The 14,101-nt window shown below is 36.5% G+C and overlaps 1 protein-coding gene across 1 annotated transcript in view; it reads right to left on the bottom strand.

Annotated features, from left to right (window-relative positions):
* The window catches only part of LOC104027713 (protein eyes shut homolog), a 961,671-nt gene that overhangs the window by 245,836 nt on the left and 701,734 nt on the right, over positions 1–14,101 (bottom strand). The window contains exon 35 of the mRNA XM_075707654.1: positions 2,961–3,073. Within this exon, the coding sequence (XP_075563769.1) occupies positions 2,961–3,073 (113 nt within the window). The remainder of the gene's footprint in view (positions 1–2,960; positions 3,074–14,101) is intronic.

Here is a 14,101-nt window from a genome sequence, read left to right as displayed (position 1 = left end):
ATCAATTAAAGAAGAATTACAATGGCAGGAACAGAGAAGCTTAGTTTCACTGGATGATAAATACAGGGATGTTCTTCCAGGAAGAAATTAGATTGCTTTGTCTGCCACGTTGTAAAGTACTCTGTTACTGCCAGGCAGCTCCAACTGTAGCAATATTGCGTCAACAGAACCATATGAATTCTGCAAACACAATGTAAGTACACCAGGCTTCCTAGCATTCAGCAACCACTTGTATATGCAACATAAATAATCCATTATTGTCCTATTTAAGCAACTTCCTTCAAGTACTTTCTGCTTTCTTCCAAAATAAATGTCTCTTCCCAAGAAGCCTGTTTTGCAAAAACAGAATAGCAGCTGGGCTTCCTAGATGCTTTCTGGGAAGCAGAATTTATATGTAAGGATTGATGACAGTCAGGATGCATGTGCGTTCACTTCAAAACTGAAGAGCAAAGGTTGATGCAAGCTGCCATGAGTGGGCAGATACAAAATTCATGTGTCACAGGGCAGTGAATGAGTAAGGAGAATGCTTGCCAGGCTACCCTGCAGTCCACTCCTATGGGATAACCATGCCACCAAGGGAAATTCAGACTAATTTCAATTCTGTTTCCCAGCTTTTCACAGACAGGAATAGCCGTGATTTGGACCAGGATGTAACTCTGCGGGCTGCACAGGACTGGACACTGTTAGGCTCATCTGCAGCATTCTGGAACAAGCAGGGAGGGAAAAGGAACACATGTTGTCCAGGTCAGAGGATTGAGGAGGCCCAACATCCTTCCAGTATCTTTTTATGTATAAGACTATTTCCATGGTTCATCTATACAAACTATCACGTCATTTTACTCATCTAATCAGTTACATATACACAGTAAGTATTTGCAAGAAACAGCCCTAGACTGTAATAACTGAGTTCTGATTCAAATAAAGCAATCTTTAATATCTATATTGTACCATATCAGCCATATTTCTATGCTAACTGACTAACTATGAAGGGAAGTATCAGAATCAATACAAAATGCAATAAATCTTGGCATATAATTCTATAGATTATAATATAATAGCTAATACAGCATTCTAATTTAAACACTTTTACAAAGGAACAAATCTGAATTTGCTTATAAGCCCTCTCCTTCCTGTCTATATCCCTCTACATGTTATATGCACAGACTGGACAAAGCAGATCTCATTAATCTTTGGTTCTTGAAGACTCTTGGTTCTTAAATCAATGGTTAAATAAACTACTCAACAGGAAAAACCAAGAAAAGAATGATGTCAAAAAGCCCAAGGACGTAGCTACTTATCTCAGAGAAAGTATTATTTTGGAAAATGAAAGAAAGCACAAACGAAGATAACAGTCCTCATTTTAATGTCTCTTTTATCTAATATAAAAAACAGAGCTACATCTTACCTTGGATTTGGGATGCCAAAGCTCTAATGCCTGTACAAAAAGGAGAACAATTTTCTAATCTGGTAACCAGAGGAGACACCTGAGATGGTTTATGATTTCTTTCCAATGATTATTTAATTTCTTATATAGAAATAGCCCTTGAAGTCAATATTTTTTTTTTCCTGTTAATACCTGAATTAAAGGCATTAAGTATCTTCCTCAATCTCTTTCACCTCCATGAATTCCTGTTCTTCCCAGAGGCATAGTTCCACAGACGAGTATGTGCCCCCATTTTGGAGGAGACCACAGTTCTAGCTAGGAAAAAATCTCTGTGCAGAAAGGCAAGAGTGAAGCCATCACTTCCTTCTTAGCTGGGGTTTGTCACAACAGAGGCCAGTGTTCTGTATTTTCTGCAGGATTTACACCCACAACACCACCACAACAAATTTGTTAAATGCACTTAGAGAACATCTTCCAAACAAAATGCCTTGGGGAACTCAAGGGGTGCAAAGACTTATTTCTTTGTCAAGTTTGGAGAAGGAGATGACACTGAGATTCTCTTCTAAATAAAATGGTGGCAGGTCTGTGCAGGTGTAACAAGCTGAACTTTATGTTTGGAGCAACTTTTACCGGCAAAAGCTTAGATGCCTAGGCCTTGAGGCAGGTGGTTGCTTAGATAATGAGTTTGATGTTTATACTGCTTTCATAACTTTGAGTGTGATATGTGGAAGTTCATTAAGGACCTAGTGGTAGAAGTGAGTTCAGAGTCCAGATCTCATGGATCTTTAATTAATGATCTAGTCAGTTACCACTAGCTTTCTAACATACTGTTTAAACAAGCACACAAACATTAATGAAACTATTCTGTAAATTTGGGGTGGGAAAAAAAAAAGTCATATGTAAAAAAGGCTTATGCAAAATTCTCCAGGGATATAGGACATATGTCCTATGACTAAAACCATACTCTGTTCTGAAAGACTTCATGATCTACAAATGCAATTCATCTTTACTTTCTTTTGTCTTCCGCTTTTCCATGTTCAAACCTTTTATACGCCAGAACAGAATCCTAATCTGCATCATTGTCTCTGTATAGCCTTTTGTTTCAGTCAATGCATGACCAACAGCAATGTGAATATGCAAAAATGAAACCAAGCGGGGGTTTTTTATGTATTCAGAAACAATGCTTTGCAGCATTTTTCACAATCTCATATATGGTAAGTGTAGCAGCAAGTCATCAGTATTTGTTACAAGATTAATGGCAATCCCAAAACCATGAGTAGAAACACAACCAACACATCACCCTGCTTCCTACTCCTGTATTTTGTTACAGATTATCTTGCTTAGTACACTGTGTTTCAGCATTCATTGGGTGAAAACTCACTCTATATAAGCTGTCAAGCCTAACTGAACTACTCTTCAAAAAGCATCTTACATAAAGAAAAGGCTTCAGAAGCATAGAAGAAAGAATAATATCCATCTATATAATCTATTTTTTTTCTGTAACCGTTGTTGAAATTATCTGAAAAGCAAAATCATCACAGTTTCTTCCAATTTGAAAAGGCACAGTGTAGTTTACCTGCAGTTGTCAACATTATTTCTTCCCACAGCATTAGAGAAGTTGAAAGGTCCCACATTATTGATTTCTATGACACATATACAGCCAGTGAAATTGTAGACAGGTCCAGTTACCTACAAAGGAGAAAATTCACACAGTTCTTTTGCTTGTTGTCACTGTGATCAGTTTTAAAAATAATTAAGTTTCTGCAAAAAGTTTGTAACGTAATTTAACCTTACTCCTGAAGAACCCTCCTAGTCTCCACTTTTTCTCTAACAAAATTTTATAAAAAAAATTTTGAATGTGAAAAGGAATTACAGCACGATAAGCAGTACTGACTTAAAAATAAACTCGAGTTTTGGACAGACATCAGCAAAAAGTGAACTTCTCTAAACAGGTATTTATTTTTTATAGATAAACACAGGTCATGGGGAATGGCAAAGAAGGAAGCTTGGAAAAGTCTACTTTTAAATTTACTACTTCCCTGCTCAAAAGATATCTAGTACCATTAACCATGTTTCAAAGATGCCTACGGACCTACTAAAAACTGAAATCACTGTAGGGGCACTGAAAAAACACAGAACAATAAATTGTTATGCATATCTTGCCATCTAACCAAACAACACTAACACAATATGTTGAGAAGTGTTATGATACATAAACAAACCACCCAAAATGTTGCAACTGAGTCTTTATGAACTGGACCGCTGGACTGGGACAGGTTCCTAGTCACAGCAGATCATGTGTACCTGTCCCTGGGGCCACATAACAGGTAGGACTTCATAGTTTATACAATAAATTTCATGGCAAAATAGTAAAAAAGTACTGTTAGGACTGTCCATGAAGATAAAAGTCATTGGCACATTTGAATGTGGTCTTGGGAGACTACTCAGGAAGAAAACACAGTAACAGTGGAAGAGAGTATGACCTGAGGCACCAAATGGCTGCTGGTCCTAAGCCCATAGGGGGAGAAACAAATCTTGGCTTGGTCTTTAACACTGCAGAGGACCCATTTCTAACACTGACCATGAAGTCAGGTTTAGATATTTACAGGTTTAAATACCTGCAGAAATGACAACAACAAAAAACCCCATTGAGGTCATAATTTTGTACGGAAGCACTACATAAAAATAAATGGACTTTTAAAAAGGAAATTCAAAGGAATATCCCAAAGGGTAAAGCACATGCAGATGAATACTTAAAAGAAGCTATCAGAGGTTCACATAAAATGTAAATAAACTACTCGAAAAAAGAAGACTTTAGAGACCCTCAAAACCTGAAATGTTTAAATAACAAGGTACAAAATGTTTATAATGGCTAAAAGACATCCTTTAAAGCTGAAGTCATGTCCAAATGAAGGAAAGTAGGAAGTTATATAAATGCTGGCAGTAAAAATACAATAAAGCAGGCCAGGTAAAGAAAAATAAAAAGATCTTGAGGAACAATTTGCTAAAAGCATAATGGCGAGCAATAAATGCTTTTTAAAACCCAACAGGAGCAGTAAGCCTGCCAGAAAGGCTGTAGGGCCAATAGACCATCAAAGTATAAAAGGAATGTTCAAAGAGATAAGGCTCTAGCAGGAAATGTAAATGAACTCTCCAAATCAAAATTTAATGTAGACGACCTCTGGGAGGTTCCCATGCCAGAACTGCTTTTTAGTAGGGATACATCAGAGATCTCAAATTGAATTATTACTGGAAAATGTTTTAGAATAAATTAAAAAAGTGAACAGTAGGAAAATTAAAAAAAAAAAAAAATTAAAAAAAAAAAGGAAAGACCAGATAGTGTTTGCCCAGAAGTCCTAAAGGAAATTACTGTGGTCATCACTTCATCACTTAAAATGGCATCTAAACCATGGGAATGGTAGATGTGGATTTGGAGGGTTTTTGTTTGTTTGTTTTGGGTTTGGATGGGTTTGGGTTTTTTTGCTTTTTACGATTTGGGAAAGGGGGACCAGACTAGGGAATGCAATATCGCACCTCAAACTATGGATCAGTAAGTCCCAGTTCCATTCCAGACAAACTACATTAAAGAACAGAATTAACAGATACATATATGAACTTAATGCACTGGGGAATAGTTGAGATGGTTTCTGAAAAGGGAAATCATGAATCACAGGAGGAACACTGAATATGTGAAAAAGGATGCCTTGGCACATAGCCTTTGATTTCCAAAAGGCTTTTAACAAGTTTCTGTGCTAAAGGATTCTGAAGTAACTCAGTCACACTGAGATGACAAGGAAGGCCTCCAATAAATTAAGAGAATGGTTAAAATAGAAGCAGAAAAATTGGAAATAAATAGTGAGCTTTCTCAATATGGAGAGTGCCTACAAATTCCCTCAGCAATCTGTGTTAAGGTCTGTGCTCTTCAGCATATTCACAAGTGTCTCAATGTTTCCTGCATTACTCAGGGTAGCAAAAACAAAATTCTAAGAAAAGGATTTCACAATATGCAAAAATTTTGCAATATGCAAAAACTATAAGGTATGTAAGGATGATGATACATATGAGAGTTTCCAAAAAGAGAGTGACTATATAGTCTAGGATTCTTTGTTCAGGAAAACCCACCATCAGGGAGAGTTAGAATAGAGTAGTGTGCAGACAAATAAAGTTTTCACAGTTTCTCACAATACAGGATCAAAAGGACATGAAATTACATAAATCAGGGCGAAGATGAAAGTAAGCTAAAGGGCATACTTTTCGTACCACTCTAAATTAAGCTGAGGAACTCTGCCATAGGATATTGTGGATGGTATAAATCTAAATGGGGTAAAAAATTGGTCAAATTAATGGGAAGAGATTTTTCCAAAATAGTCTTCCTTATCTCTTTTCTTATCATTAAAGGTCATAAAAAGAATGATGGCCTCTAGCCTGTGCATTTGCCTTCTTCCTCACCAGCCAGTAAAACACATTTCATATTATGATGGCTTCTTGCTCTGTCCAGAGCCTTGAGGTAAAATCACATGCCCTTTTCTTTAAGAAAAAAAGAGATTTTGAAAGACTGAAAGATTTTAAAACTAGGTTTTACTAGAACACAAAATACTAAATTGGAACATGGCAACCATTTAATAGATTTCTGATGTGCTGGGTGAGATAGATAAATCTCCCACCTCCCTCCTCTGTCTTCGCATGGAGGGCCCTTTCCTCTAGCCTTGCTTTTTAAAAAGTTCAGTGACTTTGGTGTCAAAAACATTTGGTGTTCCAGATGCACACAGCTGCTTCTGGGTCCCAAGGAAAATTTTATTTTTGCTATCACTTCTACAACATGGCTGAGAGTCATCTCCAAGCTTTAAGTAAACACCTCGTTCCTCTCAAGACTCACCCAGTCTCCTTTCCTCCCACAGGTTTTCTGCCTGGGGCTGCCAAAATCTGCTCCCAGCTCTCTTGGGAAAGGAGAGATCTCTTCCTGCACAAGTACGGCACAGCTGAAGCAAGGCAAATTGCTTTCCTCTGCCCTGTTCAACTGCTTTGAAACATAACACGCTGTGCCAAGCTGCACGCAAGAAACAAAATGAACCAGCCTTCCAACTCAGAGGAAGGCCTCAAAGCAGCTCATTAACAGTTCGCTCTATTTCTTTAGCAGCAAAGGCTTAAAGGCAGTTAAGACTTTAAAACAGATGTATTACTACAATGCAACACTGTGGAAAGTTACGCAACTGTTTAAGGTGGCATTTGAAGTCAGTAAAGTTCAGGTGCTGGAACAGGGAAGGTCGGCTCTCTGTGTAGCAACCATTTTTTAGAGGATTGCACTGAGGCTTCCTGGAACTTAGAAAGAAACAAAACTCTCATTCAAGGACTGGATGTGAACACTCCCCTTCTCAAAGTTACACTTCGGATATGAACAACATCATGCCATATACCACGATGGCTGACATAGACTATTGATACGGATTATGGACAACAGAAGACGGTCTCTCTTCCATATGATTCTTTTACCAGTTGCTTTGGCAAGGAAATAAGCGCAATGGGCTGCCAAGTGCTATAGTCAGCAGTCTGCTTTTGCTGCCATTCTCATGACAATTTATACCAGGTAACCTTTGAAAATGTATTGTCCCATTAAGTTTCACGTTTTACTTTTTGTAAGAGATGCTTATTATTCTTTTTTTCCTGCCTTTTATAAAGAGCAAATAAAATAATTTTCAAATTAACAGGATGCTGGATCTGTTGCAAACCTAATATGAACACAAAAATAAAGTTACACAATTCTGAGCTGGAAATGACATGGGACCCATAACGTTCCCGAAAAAAATGAAAAAAAATGAACAGTGTTTTAATGTTGGCTGTATAAATCAACTTGTTAGAGCTCTGCTTCATCTTCTCTCCCTTACCCTCTTCTTAAGTTTTACTAAAGCTTAATTATGATTGTTCCGGTCACACCATGCATGTTTTTCAACAAAACCCCTCATTCTTGGGACTGTAAAAACAAACAAACAAAATAGAAAACAAAAGGAACCAATAAATGCAAAGGTCAGGTACAATATAGTTTTAACATTTACGGCAGCTACTGTGCCTATTTAAGTTCATTCAAGACTCTGAATGTCAGGCTGGTATAGGGAAAATTCACTATGGCAACCTATGATCCATTTTGCACACTGAACAGCAAATTCATCACTTGGTTTGGGAATAAAAATTTATCTGTGTATTCCCCCAAGCACTATTATCATAGAATCACAGAATGCTTTGAGTGGATATTTGGATATTTGAGTGGATATTTTGGTGGATATTTGGATGTATTATCGGTCAATATTTGAACGACATAGTTTCGTTCCCCCCAGAACAAACATACTGATTGGGATCCTAATCATTTCTCCTACATTGATATGTGTTTATTTTGAATGCAATGTGTTCTTCTAAAGTAATATCAAAATACTTCTTTGTTTTGTAATCATAACTACATCATAAGCACTTTGGTCAAACAATTACTTGCCTTTGGAGTGCTATGCTACTCATACAAAAAACTAATACCTTCTTAGACACATTTAGGAATAAGGGCTATTGATACAAATAATCAAAAGTAAGCAGCTCTTATTCTGCTATTTTTGAGAATGGATACTCATTTGTGATTAGCATAGTATTTAAATGTGGACTTTCCTCCATTTACAAAAATACATTAATATGCTGACAAACTGTAATATTAAAATTGCCTGAAAATGTCAGGGTCATAGCAACACCAGAAATTTAATTTAATACAATTTACTATTCAGAAACTATGCAGATATGTTTGACATATAGTAACCATGCTCTTTAAATGCCCTTTATACTTGACAAAAATGAGTACAGATACTTACCTGGTAGGAAAAGTTCATACATATATGCCAAACCATTTATTAACATCCCTTACTGACTAGCTCAAATTAGAGCCACTGTTAGGTAGAATTAACCTAGAATGAGTTCCCAGTGAAATGAGCTTGCATGCTGTCATTTTGCTACAGATTCATAAATAATATAATGAGGTTTCAGCTTATGTTCAGAACATTTATTAAAAAAAATATAATTAACTCAGAAGAAAACAAAGCATAGCAGAATCTTTCCTCATTTATCTCCACTCAAGATAAATTCTATATATCTTAAAAATTCTCACTATAGATATTACAGTGTACCAGGATACACACTATTCAGTGATCTTTCACATCTTCATGATTCCTGTGAAATAAGCCTGATTTTGGAGTCCAATTTGTAGAACACCCTGCAAAACATTGTGCAACTTTTCAAATTGTAATATTTTAAACATAAACAAAATGGCCCAGGTACACATTTTTGAATACTTTAATAACATATTTATTTATGTTTACTAGCAACATGATGAACAGTTTGGAAATTAATGAATAAATCAAGATAAAAATCAGCCTTGAGACAAGTTTCTCTACTCCAGTTCTGGTTCTTGTTAGTGATTAGAATCATACAAAATAGTCATAATGAATTCTGAAATTAAGCAAGTTGTACTCTCAACTCTCTATTCTCTTCAGATTGGCCAAGCAGCAACAAATTTGACTAACCATCTCAGTTTTAACCTGCTCAAAACCTACTGCTACTGAACTTCAATATCAGAAAACAACAGAAAAAAGAAAAATAATCTCCTTTTCAAAGAAGCCTAAATCCCTTGGGGGTGTGGTGGTGGTGGTGGTGTTCCTTCCCCCCAAAGAAGAATTTGTTCTTTAAGAAATGTCATTTTACAACCCATGTTCCTGGGTTAGATATTGATTTAAATACAGCACAAAATAAAACTATAAAGACTACCAAATTAGCACCAAGGCAAACAGAACATGCTTAATCCAACAGGACCTCATTCTGCCTTTGTATGCCATTTAGTGAGCACTGAAGCTTGCCTGCATTCAATGCAACATGTTATAGGTAGGACAAGTATTTCTTCCAGTCTCTTCAAGTCATCAAATTTTCAAGGATTTGTTAAAAAACATTAGTCACTCAGACATCTTCTTGACCAAAAAATGTTAACACTTTTGTTCTTACTGTTTTAAAGTTTTTAAGCATCAATTAATAAAAATTAAACCCTGTGCATTTTAACTTCAACCAAATGGACAAAGTTACTCTGGTTAATTTGTATAGCCACTAACTAGAGATAAATGTGCCTGCCTTTGAGAAGTGTTGCTGAAGCGGACAGTGGAGGGGTGTGTGATGTATCTATGCTGCACTTTCTAATATTTATTTTTTTAAATACTTTTCCTACTCAGTTCCAATTTTAATCCACATGCATTTTTATTGTTAGATAATGTAGTGTAAGCCAATTTTTATTAGAGTTTAATGACCTTCCCAAATGTGTAGGAAAAGGAAAAGTGGTATTGGTTCTGAAAACAAAAGGAATAAAAGAAAACACTTAAAATATGGGAGAAAGAATATTGTTTCAGCTTCTGTACTAGTACTACTACAGAAATGGGAAGGTATACTGGTAAAATTCCCTACATGCCACCATATATGAAATAAAATGGATGAAACACAAAGGAACTAAAATCTTTCCTACATCCTGACAAGTAGTGGTCATGAAATGAAACACTGTATAAACCTATGCATAATATCAAAGTTTCATTTAATTGATATGTTAAAATAATAGATGATTTTACACTGAAATTGTGATTCTGAAGCAAACATCCAAAAAATCATTTTAATTCAGTTATACTAACACAACTAAAAAGGGTCTAAGAAGTAAAGATAATTTTTTTTCACATAGCTGCTTCTACTGAACTGTTTAAATAATTTATTTCTATTATCCTGAATCTGCGTTTATCACATCTGCCATGGATATGGAATCCTATCACAAGATTTTCATGAAACAAGAATGATAAAGCACAACAAAATAGACAGAAAAGTGGGGGGAAAAAAAACCCCAGACTGTCTAGGGTGGTACAGGTTTACATTTCAGCTCTTCATTTCTCATTTGTTCTAGCAACTCAAATCAGGGGTTGCAAAACTTGCTACCCTGGTAGTTCTCCCACTATGAAAAAACGACAAGTCAGGAGTTATTCCAGTCTCCTGGGCTGTAGGGCAAGGAACTGAGACTACGCCCTCACATCGGATCTGTGAGCAGACCAGTATTGGTAAAACACCTCCTGGATTGCTGTGCTTTACAGTGGGAACCAGACTGGTCATCTACCTGCTCCCAGACTCTGATGGAGCCAGCTCACTGTGTAACAGACATTCACATTCCTCTTACATCATTTCCTCATCCTAATTGACTGGCAGTATAAAACTTGAGCGTAAGTGTTTCACTGTCAATTTCCCATGATTCTGCTAGTTTGTTCTGGCTGAGAATGCTTCACTGAGCCACAAAGGATTAATTAGAATCAGTAAGTCTGAAAGATTCAAGGGTACTGAGAAATATCTTTTCCATTTTTATGAAAGTTTGTCCTTGGCCAAGATCCTTGCCTTTTAAACTTGTTCTTGCCTTGCAGTTAAGCAAGTGTAGTGTTGCATTTCAGAAGTCATATGAAGACTCTGAAGTAAGAAAGGACCTGCCTAAGTTTTATGGCTAGCAATGTCTGGCCTTTCTGTAAACAATTTCAGTGTTTATGCTTAAAAGCATAACGCATGATTTACTTACAGTGTTTGCTCTTGCAATTCTTAGTAAGTTCTGTAATTTATCTTTTTTAATTCTCTGTTGTTCATGTGGTACAATACCTTGCCCAAGAACAAGCTGGAAAATGTATTGGCCTGAGATGACTAGAACATGTAGAATGAAATTTGGAAAACAGACTTCTGTTTCTTATCTAGTACAGACTCTATCAACTACCTGTGGAAATCAACTTATCTCCCTGCATTTCCCCTTTTCAGAGTGATGCTGAAGTTTGAACACTGTGCTACATCAATATAATACAGTATTACAGCACATTAGAAGAAAGGTGTTTGGATTTCAGCACCCTGAACTAGTTTTTAGTCCAAGCCAGTTAACTTCTGTAGTTCTGGTTCTTGTCCAGTCAATAACCAATAGCTCAGACCTACAAACTTTTGACCCGAGAGATGTTTGTATCAAGTATATGTGTTTATGCACTGATGGATTTGATGATACCCATGGGGGGGTTTCAACTCAGGATATTCTATGATATCTAAAATAAGATTCAGTGTGAAACACTTCTTACTGAATCGTAAATGTTGAGTTACAAAAAAGGAAGGGGTTGAAGCAAGGAGTTGCACATCTCCTGTTTGAACTAAAAGAGATAACACTTTATTGAAAATAAAGACATCTGCATATCAAAGGAATTAATACTCATATGATGGTCAGACTATCCCCTGCATAAAGAAGAAATACATATGTTTCAGGGAGAATGATTGTATTCATCTGAAACATCTGGAGGTCTTCAGAAAGAAAAAATGGCTATAAAAGCTAAAATGTTCCAACAAAATAGGCTTTGCTTTAGTTAATGAAACCAGAGGTATATGGTATTCAGAATGGGTTTGTTTTGTCAGAGTTCTAAGAAAGTCGAAGAACCTCAGCTGAAGAAGGGACACAAGAAGAAAACTTCTTCATAAATTTTTATGATTTTGTGCTTTCTTTTGTCATGCCTGTATATCTTTTATAAATGTCTGCAACTGGATTGTCTTTTTTTGTATATTGTAAATACATAATTTTATTTTTCCAGCTCAGCCTCTTTTAAGACAAGAGGGGTTCCAAGGTAACTAAACAGTAAACACAGTATTCCTCACACAAGATGTAAGGAATATATCAGCTAGCACACTATGCCTTTCAACAAATGTCTTCACTTCCCGAAAACACTTCAGAGAATCCTAAGTCTAACAGTGTGGCATATATAAGCTAACAGGACCAGGTGAGAACTGGTATTATGGTGGTTTGCAGTTTTAGGAACACAGTAACAAGGAGAGCTGCCTGACATGTAACAAGGTGTTAAGGAGCAAGCATGCATTCCAAGGTCACCAAGATGTTAGTCACATGTCTTTATGTGATCAGAGGTGTGTCTACAATAGACAGATCACATAAAACCATTAACCATGATGTGGGAAGAAGGTAATCATAGAATCATAGAATCGTTTAGGTTGGAAAAGACCTTTCAGATCATCCAGTCCAACCATTAACCTAACATTACCAAGTCCACACTAAACCAATCAAGGGTAGACTAGACTAAACCATGTCCCAAAGTGCCATGTCTACCCATTTTTTGAACACTTCCAGGGATGGTGACTCCACTACCTCTCTGGGCAGCCTCTTCCAATGCTTGACTACTCTTTCCATGAAGAGATTTTTCCTAATATCCAATCTAAATGAATCCATGTACTTCCAAAATGCATTTAATTCTCCTGCTATGGTGAGTCAAGACAATTTTTTTGTGTTCCAAAAACAATGAACTCTACCGGTGAATAAAAATTTAAAACCTTTATCATTTTTTGATGAGACAACTGACAGGTTACTACCCATTATTTTTTGCAGTGTCTTTCAGCTAGATGTTACTGCACCTGTGACATATGTAACAGAACAGGAAAATAAAACTATATTTCAACATATTAGTATATATTGAGATTAATGGCAGTTTAACTTGGAACAACTGAGAGGTGGACCCATGACCTGTTTTTTCATCTCTCCTGAGGAAACAAAATCCTTTAGCAAAGGAGCGAGGTAAGCACTTTGATTTAGTTACCTAATTATTTGGTTTAGGGGTTTTTTTTCAGTTTGAGAATCGTAGTCTGAGACACTTACGACAATATGTGTTTCCCCAGAGCTGTGAACCATCTCTGTACTGCCTACTCATTGCCAGAGGATGATGTTGGTTTATGTGGAACTTCTCCTCTTGTTCTAGCACTCAATTCTATCTCCCCCCATCTTGACTTCTATACTATTCATGTACTTGTCAAAAGACACACCTAGTCCTGAAATTCTCATAACGTGCCCTGAGTTTCATGCTCTTAGAGTCCTTGTCTACAGCATTTACAAATTTTATTTGGAATGGATACTCCCCAGGAAAGACAGAATAGACAAAACAATCACAGTCACATGAACCCACATTATGCACTAGATGATCTAGAGGAGAAATCAAACAATATTCTAAAAACTGGAAGTATGAAGTAAGTTCTTAATTTTAAAATACTGAAAACAAGTATTAAAATAATTAAACATGCATGACATGTTCTAAACCGCTTCCTTACCTGCTCCCATCACTCAGATCCTGGAACTGAGTTCCCTCCTTCCCCTCCCTAGCATTGCTTTAAGCCTCAATGCTGACCTGCCCTATTCTTCTCAAGATGAAATCTCACCTCTTTTATTTTTACTCTCAACATACCTCAGGCTGTTTTTCAGGGCAAACGCCACAGGGTCAGCCACTTTCTCTTTCTTGAGATTCTAATGTATTTGTATTCTTTCTCTAGTACATTTATTCTGGTTGAAAAAAATTTTTCCAACTGTCACAAAATTTTCAGGGCTACAAAAATGCCTTAGAATGATATATAAAAAAATGTGTTCATGCAATATACATCTAAACAAACTAACAGCAATTAGTTTTCTGATTAGTCTTCACAGAGATTACAAGTGTCATTAATAACAGTACAGAGATCTGATACCCAGAGGGCTCTGAATCCTCCCTTCCACTATTCTGCAGCCATTGAGGCTTCTGCTGCCACAACAAAGTACCTCTGACCATGAAAAATAATTTAGGGGTTTTTTTTCCCAAAACTTTCTCCTAGAAACAGAAGTATTAGATGAGAGTA

The sequence above is a fragment of the Pelecanus crispus genome, chromosome 3, assembly GCF_030463565.1.
Source record: "Pelecanus crispus isolate bPelCri1 chromosome 3, bPelCri1.pri, whole genome shotgun sequence".
Classification (NCBI taxonomy): Eukaryota; Metazoa; Chordata; class Aves; order Pelecaniformes; family Pelecanidae; genus Pelecanus; species Pelecanus crispus.
This window is presented reverse-complemented; position numbering and strand designations above follow the sequence as displayed.